Source organism: Ceratina calcarata, unplaced genomic scaffold, assembly GCF_001652005.2.
Source record: "Ceratina calcarata isolate Rehan_Ccalc_2016 unplaced genomic scaffold, ASM165200v1 scaffold72.2, whole genome shotgun sequence".
NCBI classification, from domain to species: domain Eukaryota; kingdom Metazoa; phylum Arthropoda; class Insecta; order Hymenoptera; family Apidae; genus Ceratina; species Ceratina calcarata.
Genome location: NW_017178472.1, coordinates 65761 through 85824, shown reverse-complemented (window position 1 = coordinate 85824; position 20064 = coordinate 65761). Strand labels below are relative to the sequence as shown.

At 38.1% G+C, this 20064-nt stretch overlaps 1 protein-coding gene and 1 long non-coding RNA gene across 11 annotated transcripts in view; one reads left to right on the top strand and one right to left on the bottom strand.

Annotated features, from left to right (window-relative positions):
- The window catches only part of LOC108630328 (dystrophin, isoforms A/C/F/G/H), a 447367-nt gene extending 430093 nt beyond the window's left edge, over window positions 1-17274 (top strand). For 7 of the 10 annotated variants that reach the window (XM_026817954.1, XM_026817961.1, XM_026817956.1 and 4 more), the window contains 11 exons: window positions 8410-8669; window positions 10683-10841; window positions 11615-11751; window positions 12385-12589; window positions 12712-12797; window positions 12944-13271; window positions 13441-13552; window positions 13640-14278; window positions 14474-14588; window positions 15088-15195; window positions 15914-17274. In XM_026817954.1, the coding sequence (XP_026673755.1) occupies window positions 8410-8669; window positions 10683-10841; window positions 11615-11751; window positions 12385-12589; window positions 12712-12797; window positions 12944-13271; window positions 13441-13552; window positions 13640-14278; window positions 14474-14588; window positions 15088-15195; window positions 15914-16014 (2250 nt within the window). In that variant the 3' untranslated portion in view covers window positions 16015-17274. Of the gene's footprint in view, window positions 1-8409; window positions 8670-10682; window positions 10842-11614; window positions 11752-12384; window positions 12590-12711; window positions 12798-12943; window positions 13272-13440; window positions 13553-13639; window positions 14279-14473; window positions 14589-15087; window positions 15196-15344; window positions 15357-15913 lie in introns of all 10 variants that reach the window. The other 3 variants (XM_026817959.1, XM_026817962.1, XM_026817960.1) reach the window with 3 other exon arrangements.
- Window positions 17275-17367: 93 nt separating this feature from the next.
- On the bottom strand, window positions 17368-18919 carry LOC113464983 (uncharacterized). Its single transcript, XR_003389825.1, has 2 exons — window positions 18652-18919; window positions 17368-18308 (listed from the first exon to the last, which is right to left on the bottom strand). It is a non-coding gene; the product is annotated as an uncharacterized LOC113464983 (long non-coding RNA).
- Between the last annotated feature and the right edge of the window lie 1145 nt (window positions 18920-20064).

Genomic DNA, 20064 nt, shown 5'->3' with positions numbered 1-20064 from the left:
GAGATTATTATACATGCAAGTACGTACTGCTTATTGAGTTTCGTATAAAAATTACTATTGAATTCTCATGCTTCCGGGGTCTTACCCTATGCTTAGAATACATAATTCTAAATCTCTACGAAATAGAATAGGATCTGGTTAAATTGAAACTAGGGTTAACTACACACAGTGTGTAGTTCAGATTTAGAGACAGATGGTCGAACAATGGAAAAAGGTTGTCAAGGGCGCGCTCTTGAGTTACACAACGAACACGCATGCAGATGTTGCGTGCCATTTGGTAGCTAGAAATTGAAAAGAATGCCTGCTCCGTCAAAGGGTGATTAACAACGAGAAAATGTACCGATAGTAATGTATACAACCTATCTGAAAACTAATCGTGGTTTTGTGTAAGATATAATCAGTATTAAAAAATGATTAGCTTTATTTATTATTTTATTTAACCAATTAAAAAGAAAAATTTTCTATTGGACAATAGTCTAGCATAATCGTGTATTCGTATTTACGTATTCTGTAATCAATTAAAACGTCGAAACACACATCGTCCAATTTATTATTTCAAATTATATTCACACTTTCAATTCGCATAAAAGAACTTCCATTTCACTCGTCAACTGTAATATTAATGAACGATATGCTAGAAATTATGGTTTAAGTCGTTTCGTGACTGATACACCAACAGTCAGTCACTCAAAGTGACGGACAGTTGACGGTGGACGGACACGCGATAAATTAATTATCCGAAAGCCGCGGAACGTTAAGTTTGCCGCACTTAATCGGATCCGGACGAGTCAGTTTAACAGACAATCGGGTGTAATTAACACCGTGGCGCACCAATGACGTTGGGGAAACCAGCCACTACGTATCAGTATCTATACCCCTGGCCCTTTCTCTCTCGTGTTCTCGCTCTCTCTCTCTCTCTCTCTCTCATTCGTGGTGAAGAGATACAATCACGGAAATTGCTCTTACCGTCTCGCCGACTGTTAATCCAATTCCCATGCACCGTTCACTTGCTATGCTATGCCGCTCACTCGTGGCACCCGCCTCACAACTAAGTCCAGATGACTGATTCGAGATAAGGGATAGATCAACGGATTGAGATAAGAGAATACGCTGCAACTGTGCGGTAGTACAACGCGACCCGATTCTCTAGTAGTTCGGGGGGTGCCAATCTTCTTGGGCAGTTCAAAAGTTCAATCTTGTCTCGATAACGTTGCACAAATGCCAGAATGTTTGAACGAAACAATCGAATTTAGCGTTTTGTTTTAGTTTGAGAGTTACAGAATTTGAGGTGCAAAAATGATTGCAGTCTCTAATGCTCTTACTATATGTATGTGTAAACAAATTACACAATTGTCTTTGGACCAATCTAATATTTTTTAATGTCTGTTTCTGGATTAAAATTACTATTAATTTTTACTCATTTTCTGCAAGACTCTTATTCGTCCTTTCCGCAGGAATTAATTGATTTATAACATCTCCATAAAGTACAGTTATTAGTTTCGTTTTCTATCATGGTATTAAAAGAGAAAAAATACAGTCATATACAAGTAGAGGCATATACAGGGTGTTCCATAATGCGCGACTTTCCTCTGAGGGTGCGAAGGGGGATGAGATTCTAAATAAAAAATTCTTTTCCCCATTTTCCCTCGAGTCAATTAAGAATTCTTCCACAGTTTCTCCCAATGACAGTTGAAGGAAAAACTGGAAGAGAAACTTTTGACTCAGAACTTCGTCCTCTTTCATGCCCTTAGAGAAAATTCGTGTATTCTTGGACACCCTGTATGTATACCATGCATAACATCGAATTAAACGCGACAGCGCAGACTCATTAATAAAACGTAACGACCAATTAATTGGTTTCTAAGTAAAAGCATGCGTATAATTTTCACGTCGCGCCGTCAGAAACGTATCGAACACGACGGCCGGCTGTAATAAATGTTAATACGCATTTATTGCGTCCAAGAGGGCGATATTAAGATCGTCAGCTTGGTGTCGTCGCCGGACTGGTGCTCGGCGCGCTGTCAAGGTTGAACGTTAAGGGAGAAAACGATGCTCATAACGCTGATATTGCTACAGGTATCCTCCTCGAGGCTCGTGATTATACCAAAGAAATCGTGTTTATCATCACCGGCATCTAGGCTTTGAGCGTTCTTTAAGCCCCAGTTTCTCTCTTGATCACCCATTGCCTACTAATTCGTTAATCATCCGATATTCTTTTCAAATATTATTAATAAGTTGGCGCGATGATGAAATGTTCTTGTTAACAGAGTTTGAATTTGTCAAACCAAAATCATCCATTCTATTCTATTTATTGATCCTTATTAATCATAAAAAAAGTTAAATTATTTAATTTTCTACAATTCGTAAGTTAATAAAATTTATATTAGATATGCTGATACACAACCGAAAACTTATTTAACAAGGATTGTATGAATTACTCAGTTAACTCGGTCTTAGTTGTTCTACACAAACACGATAGTACCTGACAGTAAACGGAGCCAGAATTCAATCGGTACCATCAGTCTAAGCGAAATGCATTTTTAATAGCGACTTTGAACTGACGCTTTCAAGGTTCCCGTTGAAGCGAAATACGATTCGTACTGTTATTTTGAGTTAATTTTAGGACCAATTTTATATTCGCTAGTCGATTGACTTTTCCTACAGTATCTTATCCCGCGGTTGCAACGTCAAACCGCAAATCCAATTAGAGATAGATCCTCGCAATATACTTCCATCGATTCGTTCCGTGACTGGACTGAAAAATATCGCGATTTCCATTTACAAATGAATCGTGGATAGATGAATGCATCGTCGTTTCGTTTTATTGCTTGTACCACAAGAAAAATAAAATTTGTAATATCAAGCTCCAATGTTCAGCACAGAAAAAGAAGTTGAGTCGTCCTGCTGTTACGTACCAAAATATTCCTGAGACCACCATCACCGTCAATCAGTTTTTCTCGATGCAATTCTATCATACACGTCCAATGCTTTTAGATCAACGTGTTCTCCGAGATTATATCCATTTATAAATTGAATACGGATTCAATCTTCATATCAAACTTGTATTACTTTTGCAACGCGGTCTTTTATATCATAATTTGTTATGTTATTAGACTTAAATCTGTTAAATGGATGACACATGTAATTTAGTCAAAATAATTAGATCTATTTATCAAATATTTACATATGTGCATATTAAGTAATGTATACATATATTACCGACGATATATAAAAAGCACGCATTGTACGCACATGTGCGAAATGTTAATTGTTTCGTTCGTTTGTTAAATGTTAATAAATATATTTAGAACAAATAATATCATATATTCTTCCGTTATACTTCTTGTATCTCTGAAAATATTACATGCAGTAGTTTAAAAGTAAAATACATAAAAATCACGACCAATGCCGTCTATATTTTCCACGTGCGGCAGAAGAGAAAAGCTTTTCTTATTGGGAGGACAGCAACGCAACGACTCGATCGCGTATCGAACATCTATTCGCGGGAAACGTATTCTAAACGGATCCGGCCGTTTTGAGAACATCTGCCGGTACAATGGAATTTCGCGGGAGAACGAGCAAGAATACGTAACGGGTAAAAAGCCTATTTGGCCCTTCCGTTCCTCTCTCTCTCTCCGTTTCCAACACGGCCGCGAAATATTTCTATCAGCCCGAGTTTGTTGCTTATTGTTGGCAATATAAAAAACAGTGTAACTGCTTATTGACTTCCGTTAATTCATATGAATCTTACACATTTATAACAATTTCATTTTGCATGAAAAAGCAGTTATTAATGAAATATCATCATTCGGTCCATAATTGTAATTACTATTCTATCTCCCACGACGCATGCAGACTCAGCTGGGGAGGATTTCTGCGGATCGTAGTATATTTTCGTATCGCTAGTTATTTTTATCATAAGCTGATTCTCTTCCCTTGAAATCCACAAGACAAACGACGGAGAAAGACTTAGCCCTCCCATCTCGGGTTTTAAAATTCCTCGCACGCGCATAGTACGCTCCAGCTGGTTACGCCCGCACGTCGGTTTGTTCATTCAACTTCGGCGAATTCGTCGAGGTGTTCGTCAACCGTGAGAAACAATGAATGGAATCTTGTCAACGGACCACCCGCTCCATTTTCGGAAGAAAAGAAAAATTACCGGATCGATTCGCGATAACACATGCAAATCTTAACAAATCGTCGAACGATTACGGCGGACAAATTATTCATTTGTTACGTGGCTTGGCTCTCGCGCTAATTATGCTGCACGAATTTATCTATGCTGAAACAGGTGTAATGAATTTATCTTGCGTCACGTGACGCGACGGTATATCATACCAAAATGTTCCCATCGATAATTCTCTTCGATTTTATGTAAGCGCGTGAGTAATATTTTCAGAAAATTTAATCCGAAGTTCTGTTTGAACTATGTTACTTTATTCATTCCGTTCATTACATTAAACTCTCTCCTCGGTTGGAACTGTTCTTTTGCTTTAGCATTTTGTTTAATTTTCAGAAACGTAAAACGAGGAAATGTATAAAATATGAACATAATGGAATGCAAGTTTAAATTTACTGTAGTTATATCCATCATCAATTGCTAACTAATCTTCATACTGAAATTGAATTTAACACATTCAAAATATCTTACAAAGGAAGCTACGTATACCACTGCGATAGTGTAGAAACCTTCAATCACTGTTTCAACCCGAGCTATCAGTCATGCTTCGATGGCAGACGCGCTGTTTCCTATTTAAAGATCCCTAGGACTTTGGAGAACAGGTCACGCGAGCCAAGAACACATGAGAAATAAAAGAGAGAAGGGTCCCCTGGCTTCGGAATACACGTAAGTTGTTTTATCCGAGCGATCGATTGCAACTCGGGTTTGGAATCACGGCGAAGACGGTGTAAGGTCGGTGAAGGTCTAGGGCACTTCGGGCCGAGAGAGAGCTGTACGCGGCCAGATTTATAATAGATGCACATGGCATGCTGCCAGCGCAACGCAATGGCGAGAGGCGCCACAATATTGCCGCTTAGTCACCCCGGCTAGGGTTCTTCTTCTCTTTGTTTGCCCCACGCAATAAATAAACGAAACGAGCCCAGAAAAGTGAATATTTACGAGAGAATTCGAAGACCATCTCGGTTATACGCTTCTTCTGCTCTACTACGTATTTATCGCATCTTCATGTGATTCCTTTCTTACTGCTTTTTCCATTAACTGGCAGTCTTTACTCTGATGGCTGTATTTGCAGCTGGTATATTCTGACCATTCAAACGACTATTTTTAACCACTCATGTTTTATATATTTTTTATTGACCTGCATTCCACTTTATGTTTTTATTACAACTGTTCAAGTACTTAAAGTAGCCAAAATACTATAATCGATGAGGAAAGAAATTTTTAGTAGAATATTCCGATAGTATGTGCAAATAATTTAGTACCTATTATATTGGATAAGACATGTTTTTCAATAAAAAAAAAAAAGGTCCTGCTCCGATTCTGACGAAAGCAACGAACCGCATGCCTACGCGAAACGCGGGGCCGCAATTCGTTTACCGCGGTTAGTTCTCCCCGAGGAAATTGCGCGACGCTAATTATCGAATGGCGCTCGCCGTGGCGAACGCGGAGAGTATCGGCCGGCGCCAGACAATTAGCTTGGTAAATTCCGCGAAGAAGTTCGCCAGGACGCAACACGGGAACGGGAACGGGAACGTGCACAAGCGAACCGAACGGTCGCGATGGTTAGAAGGGGTTAAACAGAAACGAGGGATAGAGAAAGAGAGCGAACGCACGGCCGAGTTAACTTTAATTGCCCGGTTGGCTACATAATAAATGACATTGCAGACGGCCGGACCGGAGGAAAAATTGTTCCGTCGTCCGCCTCCTACGCTCTCTTCAACTCTTTCCCCACTCGCTCTCCTCCATTTGCTTTCATCCAGTTTGTTTCGCTGGAACGATTCCTCTGACTGAGCTTCGGGAAATTGAAGCGTACTGATGGCCGTGTAATCTTATTCTTATTAGAGAGGCATTCATCCCGGACGCGTCACTTTACGTAGATTTATTGGCGAAATTAGCTCCTCGATTCCTGGATTACCAAGTAGGATACAGTGCGTATGTACAGTGGCATTGATCTGTATAAAAATTTTACATTGTTTTATATTACTATTTAACACTGCAATTTCATACGAATTCGTGAAATTCCAGTCGAATTACTAAATTCTTGAAACGGACTGGATATTGTAATTAGGTTCGTTTGAACCTGTTAAGACAGACTTTGAACCGTCCGTCCACAACAGGTACCTGTAAACTTAATTAGCAGCGCACTGGGCGATACCGCAGATCACGTGCACAAAAAAGAAACTTTTTTTTATGAATAATTCTCTGAACGTGCAAAGAATTCGGTTCGTACGAATTTACAGTTGTCTTGCGTTCAATTTGTGTACGTGTACAAAACTGTTATTTGATAACTTGGTACCCACTCACGGCATATAAATCTAGTAAATTCTGTTATCAGTTTCAGTTATTATCATCATCTAGCGTGGAACAATTTTCGTTCGAAGAAACATGAATAAAACATACAATAACGTTGCCTGCAACCAATCTCTTTATCGACTCCGTGACGAGCGTCACTTTCCGACTTCCGGCGCATCGACTTTCCTTCCGCAAGCTTTTTTCTTCGCGTTTCGCGCTTTAAGAACGCGCTCTGGATGCCGAACAAGCGGCGCTTAAAGTACTTTCATGGCGGGACGACTAATTAGAGCGATTTAGCGTCTGTCGTCAACGTTTATTTGGAATGCAAATGCAGGTCTCTCCCAACCCCTTCTTCTCGGCTATTCACCCACCTCCATCTCTACCTCCTCTTTCGCTTTTTCCCGTTGCTCTTTCCACGGCCAACCCTATTCCATCTCTCCTCGTTTTTCTCACCGTTCCTTCCGGTAGCTGTTCCCCACTGCGTTCCTCTCTTGGTTGCTTTTCATCTCCTTCTGCCATTCGGTCTCTCCATTGTTTCCTCTATTTTTCTATTCCCTCTGTCTCCTGTTCGCCCGTTCTTCTCACTTCCTTTCTTTCACCACATTCTTGCTCGATGCATTATTTTTGACCTTTTTACTTTTTACCTCTTCACATAGAATCTTCTCAGTCATAAAATGCGAAGTTTAAAGAGTGGTTCATTGATACCCTCCGAATAGTAATACATTGACTGAGAAACTTATTGATTCGAGTATCAATTTAGAGATTTACAATCTCACAAAAGACTAGTGCTTTAAAAGATTGGTAAAGCGACGGAAGTAACGGAGATACGATTTTCCTCAGTTTTCTTCAATTAGCTATTTATTAACTTGTTGCTCACTGTTCGAGACTCGTTTAAACAACCCCACTGGAGGGGGATTCAATTTACCCGAATTACTTTAATTAAAACTCGGGCGATTTTCTAACTACTTTAACTCGCGGTCTGACAAAGAGAAGCTGGAAAAATTTAATTGTTCCAACCCGCTTTCCAACTTCATTTTTTTTCTACTCTACATTCGGGACGGGGTGCAGCCAACAAAATTTCCTTACGTAAACTGAATAACCTAAGCAAGTCAGATAATGATTTTGATTTCTGTGAGAAAAAGTGTACAGTATTAAAATATTTTTTTAGATTGTCCATTATATTGGTATCTTTTATTGTTAAAATTTTATTCACCGTTAGTAATCTTGTAAGATAAAGACGAAAACGCTTTCATTCATTGCCATCATCGTCTTTATCGTGATACAATTGGATATGTTTTTACCAATTACGGAGTACGCGCGACTCGACTGCAATTTATAACGAATTTTAACAGGAACGATTACTCACGTCTGGTCTGTATACGGTGCCAGTGCGTGAACTCCTGCAAACCATAAATGTGGTTTTCATGACCATAAAATTCTGGCCAGCCGACAATTACGTCTGCGACTTTCTTTTCGATTGCCGAGAAACCATGATCACAGCATCACTTACTATTTTCGGTACCAAGTACCAACCATGCCAACTGGTTATCGTCTTCGTACAAACTTTTTATTTTTCAAACCTTTCCAATGAATCTTTCTTCATACACTATTTGTAGATATCTACCGAACTTTATATGAAAAATATTGAAAAAGAAATGTTTTTAATTCTGATATCAGATTCGTAATCAGCGACCTCAAAAATCTTGTATAGATATATGTATATATGTATGTACGGTAAACTAGGATTTTTGAAATTAAATAGTGTTTGTATTTTATGACTATTTCTGTGAAAATTCGTGACTCAAAGGGTTAACAGAGTAAATATAAATGGAAATCATATATTTGTATAACTTCAAACTCCTCTTGCTTTTTTATTTTTCTATTACATGTCAAGTGTGAACAAAAATTGGCATATATTTGTTTACTTCTATTTGCAGAAAATATGCGTCTTCCAAAAAACGCTGGAAGATCTGTCGTCGCGGATGGCCGGTGCAGAGGCGATCCAGAGCGGCTGGCAGAATCCAAGCGACTCGAACGAGGCGACGGAAATGTTGAAGCAGTTGGAGAAATTCGGCGAACGACTCCTACCAATCCAGAGGAGCATCGAATACGCGAACGATCAGGCAAGCGTCTTCGCCTCGAGCAGCGTCATCGTTTCTCATGCTTTGCTGGCGAAACTCGAAGATCTCAACACCAGGTGCGTTCTCTTACCGGTTCACCGGTTATCTTTCCACGAACGATGTTGGCTTCCGAAAATTTATTACGCTAATGCGATATGCGCAAGTTTTCAGTGAAAAGTCCTATTACGAGGAATTTAGGGCGAATAGGACTAAGTAAGACATTTTACGTTCTGTACCCTTCTTACATCAAAATTCAGACGACTTTTATATAAAATGTAATGCAATTCAAAAAACCAAAAAGTATTAGGAATATCAAAGGTTGCTTGCATATCATAATAATTGAACGATCAAAGAAATATAAATATAAAATATACATTTTAAATTGATACCAGAATTCTATTAATTATTTAAATAATATTGGCAAATTTGCAATTAGTTCTTTCCTGTAGATATGCACCTACATACGTACCAAAGTAACGTCATCGAAAGTTAAATATTGCTCGAGATATCCCATGCTTAAACATGATAAATTGATATCGATTATTCTTGGAATCTATGAAGCAGTTCAGTACGTATTATAACACAGTGCATTCGTGATCTGCATGATATTCTTAGAATATCTATCTAATATGAATAGAATTTATATAATATTTACAAGGTACATTACAATATTAAATTTAATTTAAAAAACCTATCATGTTCAATTATTTACACATTTTGTATCACATCCTCACTATGCATATACCAGTGCACTATTTTGATTAACAATGAGTGATATAGAGTCATTATGACTATTTCTGTGAAAATTCGTGACTCAAAGGGTTAACAGAGTAAATATAAATGGAAATCATATATTTGTATAACTTCAAATTCCTCTTGCTTTTTTATTTTTCTATTACGAGTCAAGTGTGAACAAAAATTGGCATATATTTGTTTACTTCTATTTGCAGAAAATATGCGTCTTCCAAAAAACGCTGGAAGATCTGTCGTCGCGGATGGCCGGTGCAGAGGCGATCCAGAGCGGCTGGCAGAATCCAAGCGACTCGAACGAGGCGACGGAAATGTTGAAGCAGTTGGAGAAATTCGGCGAACGACTCCTACCAATCCAGAGGAGCATCGAATACGCGAACGATCAGGCAAGCGTCTTCGCCTCGAGCAGCGTCATCGTTTCTCATGCTTTGCTGGCGAAACTCGAAGATCTCAACACCAGGTGCGTTCTCTTACCGGTTCACCGGTTATCTTTCCACGAACGATGTTGGCTTCCGAAAATTTATTACGCTAATGCGATATGCGCAAGTTTTCAGTGAAAAGTCCTATTACGAGGAATTTAGGGCGAATAGGACTAAGTAAGACATTTTACGTTCTGTACCCTTCTTACATCAAAATTCAGACGACTTTTATATAAAATGTAATGCAATTCAAAAAACCAAAAAGTATTAGGAATATCAAAGGTTGCTTGCATATCATAATAATTGAACGATCAAAGAAATATAAATATAAAATATACATTTTAAATTGATACCAGAATTCTATTAATTATTTAAATAATATTGGCAAATTTGCAATTAGTTCTTTCCTGTAGATATGCACCTACATACGTACCAAAGTAACGTCATCGAAAGTTAAATATTGCTCGAGATATCCCATGCTTAAACATGATAAATTGATATCGATTATTCTTGGAATCTATGAAGCAGTTCAGTACGTATTATAACACAGTGCATTCGTGATCTGCATGATATTCTTAGAATATCTATCTAATATGAATAGAATTTATATAATATTTACAAGGTACATTACAATATTAAATTTAATTTAAAAAACCTATCATGTTCAATTATTTACACATTTTGTATCACATCCTCACTATGCATATACCAGTGCACTATTTTGATTAACAATGAGTGATATAGAGTCCCGAAAAGCATTGCATTCCATTAATTTTCATACAAAGCTTGAACGTTTATTCATCTCAAATATAAATAAAAAATGTAATTCGATTTTATTCAAACGATTCGCAAGTCGGTTATTTTCCAGTTGTTTCCGTATTGACGGAACAGTGCGACTAAGTTTTTCGCGTGTTTTCGCAGGTGGAAGGTGCTGCAAATGGCGGTTGACGAGCGTTACAAGTTGCTAAGCGGATTTGGAAAGGATGGCAGCACTCCGGGTAGCCAGGCTTTCCTCGCAAGCAGCGTGGAACGACCATGGGAGAGAGCCCTCACACCCGCCAAAGTGCCTTACTATATCAAGTAAGTAATCGATCTTCTTCTTCGTTCCTTCTTCGTTGCGTCGAATGAACGTTAAACTTAAGTCGAGATCGCCTCACCACATCCAGAGCGTAGCGTAATCTTGATAGCGAACAGACGAATAATTGATGAGATAATTCTGATTCGAGACAACAAGAAGTTTGCCCAGGGAAATCTTGCGTCGCAATTTCACAAATATTTAGTCGTGACCGTGCTTGAAAATAAATGAAACGATAGAAATTCCAATTTCGGGGCGGAGGCTTAACTTTGAATATTGATTGCGTAACTAGTATCACAAGGGAAAAAAGAATCTCGTGTGTTATATAGGTGCAATCCGAAACGTGTTTCCTATTTAATTGATTTCTCTCGTTACGCTTTATTTACCATTTCATAATTAGGGAAATTCCACTAATGATTTCAGTATTTTTATTTTGAGGATCCCAAATTCTGTTTTCCACACTTATTGCAAATTTGCTTCGATACAATTCTCAGTTTCTATTTAAAAATCTCTCAATTATCTTCTATATTTTTTACCAAGACCAATGAATTTCGTAAATTCTTCGGGCCGCAGATAAATTCTTAAAACCCGGGGCTCTGGTGGCTTGAGCCAAGAATTGCGGCCGGATTTAATGAAGATTAAACAAAGTTTTCTGGCTCAGCTTTGCCAAGTCCTCACTCTGAGCTAGTGGTGTGGTGCGGTTTTTGCGTGAAAATTGTCATGATTTCAGTCCTTAATCGGTCGGAGCATATCTAATCCCGTGCAAAACGTTTTACAGCCATGAATCGGAGACCACCCATTGGGATCATCCGAAAATGATAGAACTGATGTCCTCGTTGGCGGACCTGAACGAAGTTCGATTTTCAGCGTACAGGACTGCGATGAAGCTGCGCACCGTTCAGAAACGACTGTGCCGTAAGTATCCTTGACAGATTCATTAATTAGTAAAAGTACTTAGATAATGAGTACGTTAACCCGCAATGATACGGTACTTAAGTGTTTATCTACTACGAGATCTTGAGTCTTGTAATGTCATTCGGTATTTGTCACTTAAGAGATTAGTTTGTGACTTGGCTATATTAGTTCCAGCAACTGTAATTGTCGACGATCAGTGATTAGCCTACGTCTGTCATGGGCGTTCATTAACCGTCGTAATTTTCTCGATTAATTGTCCTGGCAACGATGACGCATTGCATCGTCGTTGTTAATGAATTTGATCTTTCGCGTGGTTCTGTTTTCCTTCGAGTACAAGTAATGCTTTCGCTCACGTGATTCTCATCCAGAAACCAGAATCCGTTATAGTAATTAATTTAGAATTTAGCAGTAATGTAATGATAAACATTATTCCTCTTCTTCTATTTCACATAAAAGTCCGCAGTACATTTATCAAATTTTGTATTTTTTTTTAAAAGTTTAACAGATGGAATATTTATAAAAAGTTAAAAATGAAACAATATTTATTATATACTGGATATAGACTGGAAATTTCCTTCTATAAATAGCTTTCGACTGTCGCGTCGGATTATTTACTTATTTCTTTGGTTGCAGTGGACATGTTGAGTCTCTCCACCGCATTAGAGCAATTCGATTCGCACGGACTCCGGGCACAGAATGACAAACTAATCGACATTCCCGACATGGTGACAGTCCTGACGTCCCTATACGAAGTGATAACAACGGACAATCCGACCCAGGTGTCTGTTCCGTTGTGCATCGATCTGGCTATCAACTGGCTCCTCAATGTGTACGATAGGTGAGCCAATCGATAATCATTCGTAATTAAATAAATCACAGTTCGCCGGTCATTTATGATCAGGCTGATAAAACGTCATTCCTGAGTTTGAAATTTTAAACGCTCTCGTTGCTCCATTTCAGTCAACGAACCGGTCAGATCCGTGTGCTCTCCTTCAAAGTTGGTTTGGTTCTGTTGTGCAAGGGTCATTTGGAAGAGAAATATCGATGTAAGTTTCTTATTTCATTCTTTCAGATAATTTACTATTTTACATTTTTTCCAAAAATACATACAATAAGTATAAATTTATGAAAAAATTAAAATGATGTGCGCCTTTTACAATAATATTTAGTAACGACAATTTCGTTATTTCAGACTTGTTCCGGTTGATCGCTGATCCAAACAGACTGGTGGATCAACGAAAGCTTGGTTTATTGTTGCACGATTGCATCCAAGTGCCGAGGCAGCTGGGAGAGGTGGCGGCATTCGGTGGATCGAACATCGAGCCGAGCGTTCGCAGCTGCTTCGAGAAGGCCGGTAAAGACAAAAACGAGATAGAGGCGGTGCACTTTTTAAGCTGGCTGCAACAGGAACCGCAGAGTATGGTCTGGCTGCCTGTGCTTCATAGACTCTCGGCCGCAGAGAGCGCGAAACATCAAGCAAAATGCAACATATGCAAGGAATATCCCATCACTGGATTTAGGTACTAATTCTTAGCAATTTACGAAATTCACAAATATAATTTACATTTTCTTAATGCATGCAAGAAATAAGAATTTTTAACATATTTTTTTAATTTAATAAATAAAAGAACGCTGCGTCTTGTATTAATATCTTACTTTAGTTCATCTTACGTATGTTTTTAATCACAGGTATCGTTGCTTGAAATGCTTCAACTTCGACATGTGCCAGAATTGCTTTTTCTCGGGCCGGAAGGCAAAGAACCACAAGTTGACGCATCCGATGCAAGAATATTGTACTGCGGTAAGTTCTCATTTCTCACTCTATAGAATAACTGTACTTATATGCCATCATCATAATGTGAGACAATAACGACCATTTGTTCTCTAGACTACATCTGGCGAGGACGTGCGCGATTTCACGAGAGCGCTACGTAACAAATTCAAGTCGAAGAGATACTTCAAAAAACACCCCCGGGTTGGTTATCTACCCGTGCAAACAGTTTTGGAGGGTGACGCGCTCGAAAGCCCAGCGCCGTCGCCGCAGCACAGCTCCCTCAGCCAAGACATGCATTCTCGTTTAGAGATGTACGCGTCCCGGTTGGCGGAGGTCGAACTTTCGCGCACTAGAAGCAATTCAACGCCGGACAGCGATGACGAGCACCAGCTGATCGCCCACTATTGCCAGAGCTTGAATGGCGGAGACAATGTGAACGTGCCCAGAAGTCCGGTGCAAGTGATGGCCGCGATCGACGCTGAACAGAGGGAAGAACTTGAAGCAATGATACGCGAGTTGGAAGAGGAGAACGCGACCCTGCAGGCGGAATACGAACGACTACGCTCGAAGCAGACGCCAGGCTCAACGCCGGAGGATGGCCACGGCAACAGACAACCGGACTGCGACATGATCGCAGAGGCGAAACTGTTGAGGCAGCACAAAGGTAGATTAGAGGCGCGCATGCAGATACTCGAGGATCATAATCGTCAGCTGGAGGCGCAACTGCAGAGACTCAGACAACTTTTGGACGAGGTACACTTTAGTTACTACTACGCATTCGTTTCAGTAATTGTGGTTACGCAATTAAGGGTTGCTAGATAAGTGGAAGCTTCTTAAGAGTTTGTAGAAGTTTCTCAGAGTTTAATGTAAATTTTCGGGTGACGTAGTTTAGGGGATAGTTTTATGAAGCTTATGATAATAAGATTCGCTGTTTTTATCGTTTTGCAGCCAAACGCTTCCTCGCCATCGAAGACGGGCACGCTGCAGACGCGAAGCGTGACGGCGTCTCAACTCGCGACAGACTCACCTGCTAAGATAAACGGGCATTATCATGATTCTCCAGGTATGTTAAATACAATACAAGTGCTAACTTTACGTTGGCATTTCGTAAACAGAAGTGGCGAATCGAATGTTCCTCGTCATTTACGAAAACATTACTTGTCATAATAAAAATACTCATTTTTCATCAAATTACTATTATCAGACTACACGGATGTTTATACAAATTCAATATTTCAGATATAATGTATTAGATGAATATAAAGACTTGTGTATGTTCAATTTTATTCATGATTACAATTCATAAAATTAAATTTCTTACAAACGTATAAGCATCCACAATATCGTAACTATTATCGGAACCGGATAAAATCTTCTTTTGTGCCTATCACGCGTGGGTTTAGATCGATTTTCAATGCCAACAGTATCACAGTCGTTATTCAAAATAAGTGGGCGCAGGGTATTTCTGGCGTTAGATACTAACCGCATATTAATGAGCGTTTCACAACGCGGCGAGAAGACTAGCATATAAAGCTTATTGGTATGGGTGTATATGGGCGTAGGTGGTGGAGGCTCGAACGAGGGAAGAGTGAGCAGTTTAGAGAGGCCACCACCGCCACCGCATTCTCACAGCGTTGCCCATAACGTGAGCAATCTATTGCACATGGCAGGTTCGTTTCCCCTCATTCTTTCATGTATTCAATCATTCTTATACAATCTTATTTGAAGAAAAAAAATCGCTGTGTCGAACGTTCTCTTATGCACGATTTCGTTTCATGCTTGACAATAACCATGCTTTTTCCTATTTTTCACGCCACAGAGTGGATGTAAGGTGAGACGATCAGTGCTTCTCCCCTGCTGCCTCCTTTTCTGTATACGGTGCTACTAAAGGCATTACTAAATCATCTCGAATTGAAAAACTACCATTTAACATCGTCGTGAACATTTGAAACAATCTTTAATATTCTCTGATGACCAGTTGTAGAGGTAGAGTGAGATATATAAAATACTACTTAATGAAATGTTCGAGTTTGCCATGCGAGCATTGGCAGAAAGTGTTGGAAACACAAGTCATATCCCAGAATTTGTCAGATCAAATCAGTACATCCTTTTTCAGGTATCTCACTCTATGTAAAAATGATTAATTGCACACTCTAATTGTCTTTTATCTGCTTTCTTTGCGTAATCATAAATTCTTAACTGCAATTCTCATGCGCCAAGCACTGTTTCCATTATTCATATGTTCGCATGTGTTTAATTGAAACGCACAATGCCTAACGTTTCCCTGTGTACAGAATAAACTGATTTTCAGTCGTATACTATAGTAATAAAGGAGGGAGTAATAAACTACTAGTAGAATGATTACTCAGTTGTTAAATTTTTCTTTAGGGGACTTAGGAAAAGCAGTCGGCGAATTGGTGACAGTGATGACCAGCGAGGATTCATCGAAAACGAATGGGCAAAGGGCACCACCACCGGCTTTCAAATAACGACTATTATCTAACAAATGACTAACTTCGAGGGTATTGTTTTGCGTTACGACAAATTGTATAACGACGAGAGAACGAACGAGAATCGACCGCACGCGTGCTAACATAAGATACACGCACGCGAGATACGCGAACTTTCCAAACATTTTAAATTTGAATGACCAATAACAAGAAGAAAAAGCCTGGCTCTAAACGCATATCATAGAGAGAGGGAAAATATCGCGAAAAAATGCAGGGTCAGGGTAAGTCGCCGCGCAAGTGGTTTTGGGTATTTTATAAGTTTTGATATACAACGTTGTATAGCTAAATTATAATATCGAATTTAAGACGATTATGGTTTTCGGCTAACGGCGGCGCCCTGAATGTTAAATTTTTCTCCACTTTAAAAACTACATACATATTGACACGTCATATCATTGAGATGAAAAAAAGAAGATTGTAATCATACGAGAAAATCGAAATCGAGTCAGTTGTTATTTAATGCTTGCTAGTTTAACAAAAGAAAAAAATACATACGAAGGTGATGATGAAACGTGTAACGGTTATAAGAGAATTAAACGAACGGAAATATCATTAACAATGCATGCAAAAGCAATGTATCAAATCACGTGCATACTCTATTATAGATCGTAGACTAATACTTACATTACCCATTCTGTTCACTGCCATGGACTCTTCCTCGACATTAAACGAAAAGGAAACAACAATACACGATACGATATGTACATGTTATATGAAATCTAGATGACACAGTATAAAGTATAAGAGAATAGAAAGGAAAAAGCGGCAGGAGGGCTGGGGGGTTGAAAGCAGAGAGTATCATACGGAAGTTCGCATCGACACACGACGACACACGTTTCACACACGAAAACAGGTACATGCATATCATTATATACATATACATATACATATATAAATAAATATATATAAATAAATAAATAAATAAATAAATAAAATAAATATACGTGGATACATGAGACACACATGTTAACAAAACGACACGTACACGCTGAGGACTTTTTGTAATCGATAATAAAAAAAAAGAAAACGCAAAGCAATGTGCATTATGACTTTCAAATCTTATTTTTTATCCGGTTACGATCGTTTTTTCATATTTTTTAAATGGATTTTAGATGGCAATGTCTATTATTTAAAGCCTGCCGGATGTTACTTATATTTAAGAGTATATCGAATAAGCATCTAATTTACAAACTGTAGACTGTATTCTGATATGTAATAAAGTTGTCTAGAAAATAATAATTCTCTTGGTATCATCATTATAAATACCACATTCCTCCTTTTATCGTGATGAAAAATAAGTTGTTCAAAAAAAGAAAGCTCTAAGAAAACAGATATTCATTAATCCTTTATTGAAGGAAACGCTTCAATAACAATAACTAAAACTCGAAAAAGGCCGAGAGCAATTTATTATTGAAAGAGTGATTAATGATTATTGGCAAAATCGAACTTATCAGTTAGTTAGCAGCACATCGCAAGGACGTTATTTCTCCGTCTCTCTCTTGATTGGCTTCCATGCGATCTGGTTTTAATCACACCCCGATAGAAATCGTAAGTGATTCAATAAGAAAATAAAGGATGGTAAGCAATCAAAGTGGGATTACTCTTGATATGCGTGACGCTTCAATACAAAAACGATATCTGCTCTAAAATAGTACAAAAGTACAACAAATCTATCTTATCGGATACAGATATACATGTTGAAGTATATAATGAAAAAAGGATTACGCGTATCGCAATATAAAGCGATGATTCCTTACAAATCATATTCCCTTGGATCGAATTCCAGCGTCGTCATCAACATTTTAAACATTCTTTCAACGTTCGTGTTTGCTCAAATTATATAAAAAAAATTTGAAAGTATGAAAAAGAATAATGCAAAAAGAATTGTTTAATTCTGATCCACTCATTATTTCTTTAGCTTGCATGTTCGATTAAAATGATTATATTGCCGAAATTGCCTGGAAAGTTGGGATCATCAAGTAAACGATTATTATTATTATTCCCGAGCCACGCGAGTAAATATAAGTTTTCGCGCTTAACGCAATCTGGCACACAGCGTTACGTGCAACGCGTATGCACGCACATCCATTTATGCAGGTATGTGCATCTGATCCGAGATGTTTCCCTAAAGTAGTGTGGCATAGCATAGGTGGCCTCGACCTTGGTGCATCGCTCGAATGCATCGTACTCCGTCCCACGCAGTGGCGTAACGCACCCAGGTGAGATTCTAAAATTTTCCTTGATCATGCTCTAAAGTAACACCCATCGTCGTGCTTTTACGAGAAAATCAATGAGGAATGTTTTAATTATATTAAAATATGCAATCCTATCCAATAAAATTGGAGCAAATATTAATAAAACATAAGAATGATATACACATTTTATATTTACTTATCGTTAAAGAAGAGATCAAAATATTTTACCTTAATAGGTGTTAGTAGTAATTAAGTTAATAAAATATGTCATTCTACTTTAAGGTAATATATTGAAGGAAAGAAAATTATGCAAATTAATTAGAAGCACTTTTCACTTAATTTAAAGTTCTTTTTCAAGGACCTGATTTGGAATACATGAGAAATTTCAAGAATTGAAGTCATTGATAAGCTTAGTACTTACATTAATGTGCAAACCGGTGCTGCGGTCAACATAAAACGAAGTTTTACGAGTTCCCTGTATCTCTACAAGATACACACGCTCCCGAGTTCATGTACAGCAGATTGAGTCATCGATACGTGACACGTATGCGAAAATGCATAAGCGAAGTAGGTTTAGTATTACATAGTGAACTCGGAGGGGGTCGAATGCGACTATTACCAATTATGGCACGTTTTATTGAATGCGGATTACCAGAGAAAACACGTAATACCTGATTTTATTAAACAAAAATTAATTCTCCTGTAATTACGAATTTTAAATAACAATTCACCTAAGAAGAAGAATGTTATACAAATTGTTTCATTTGAAACAAAGATTTCGTAAGAAAATTATTTTACATAGAAAGATTCTTTAGAAGCTGCGCGTTGCATAGCGGAGCGTTAGCATTATTAAATGAATTCCACGCATTCCTTCTGTGCAATGCTTTTCTCACGGGGCACTGAACGTCCTTAGAATACAGCAGGGACGCGAGTAAATCGACGTAGAATCACGCCAATGCACACACCCAAGTTATGAAGCATAGGATATAATTGCATATACAGCATGTTGCAATTTGTCTATATTTAATTCCAAGTATTAAACCATAAACATTGTTCGGAATTATTTGTGGTACTAATAATATCATATAAGAATTATATGTTTGATACAATATTCGTGTATTCGTCTTGTTTTTTTTTTTTAAGGTAGTTCACATTAGTAAGGATGGATAAAAGTTATATAAAGTACTAAGTAATGCATTTCGATTTATTTATAGAAGAGAGATTGAAATACGTACAAAAAAATTCTTTGTCATTCTATCACGAGTTCCGTTTCCAGAACAAGTTCTCGCCGCAGCATCCTAAAGCAACAGAGGGTCTGGAGAAAGTGGTCAGGATAAAGGTATACCTACGGTGCAGTCGATGGATTCTACAGTTCGTATTCTCCCTACATTTGATTTACAAATCATGTATATAGCTAACATTTGTTCACTACATGCCAGACTCATTGTCTTCTTTTTATCCTTCGAAATAAATAATTAATTGATCATAAATAATTCTAGTCATATTTACTGTGCATAATGATAAGTAGTTGCAAATGCAGGAAAATGGTAAGTAGAACTGAAACGTGCTTTTGTTCGATAGCTGTATATCTATGATAAAGTTATCATATGAACGGTTTTTGATGCTTTTGAAATACCATTCGTAGAACTCATGGGTCTACGTCAGAAGCTGACGTCATCGGTGTACAAAAAACCATCAATCGAACTCAGATCAAAAATGAGCTTGGTAATAAGCAGCGTTTGTAAAAAAATAGAACCCTGAAAAGCATCGTGTTCGTGTACGACTTAAAACTAACATCTACTGTTCCAAATTACTTCAACCAGTTCCCTTAAAC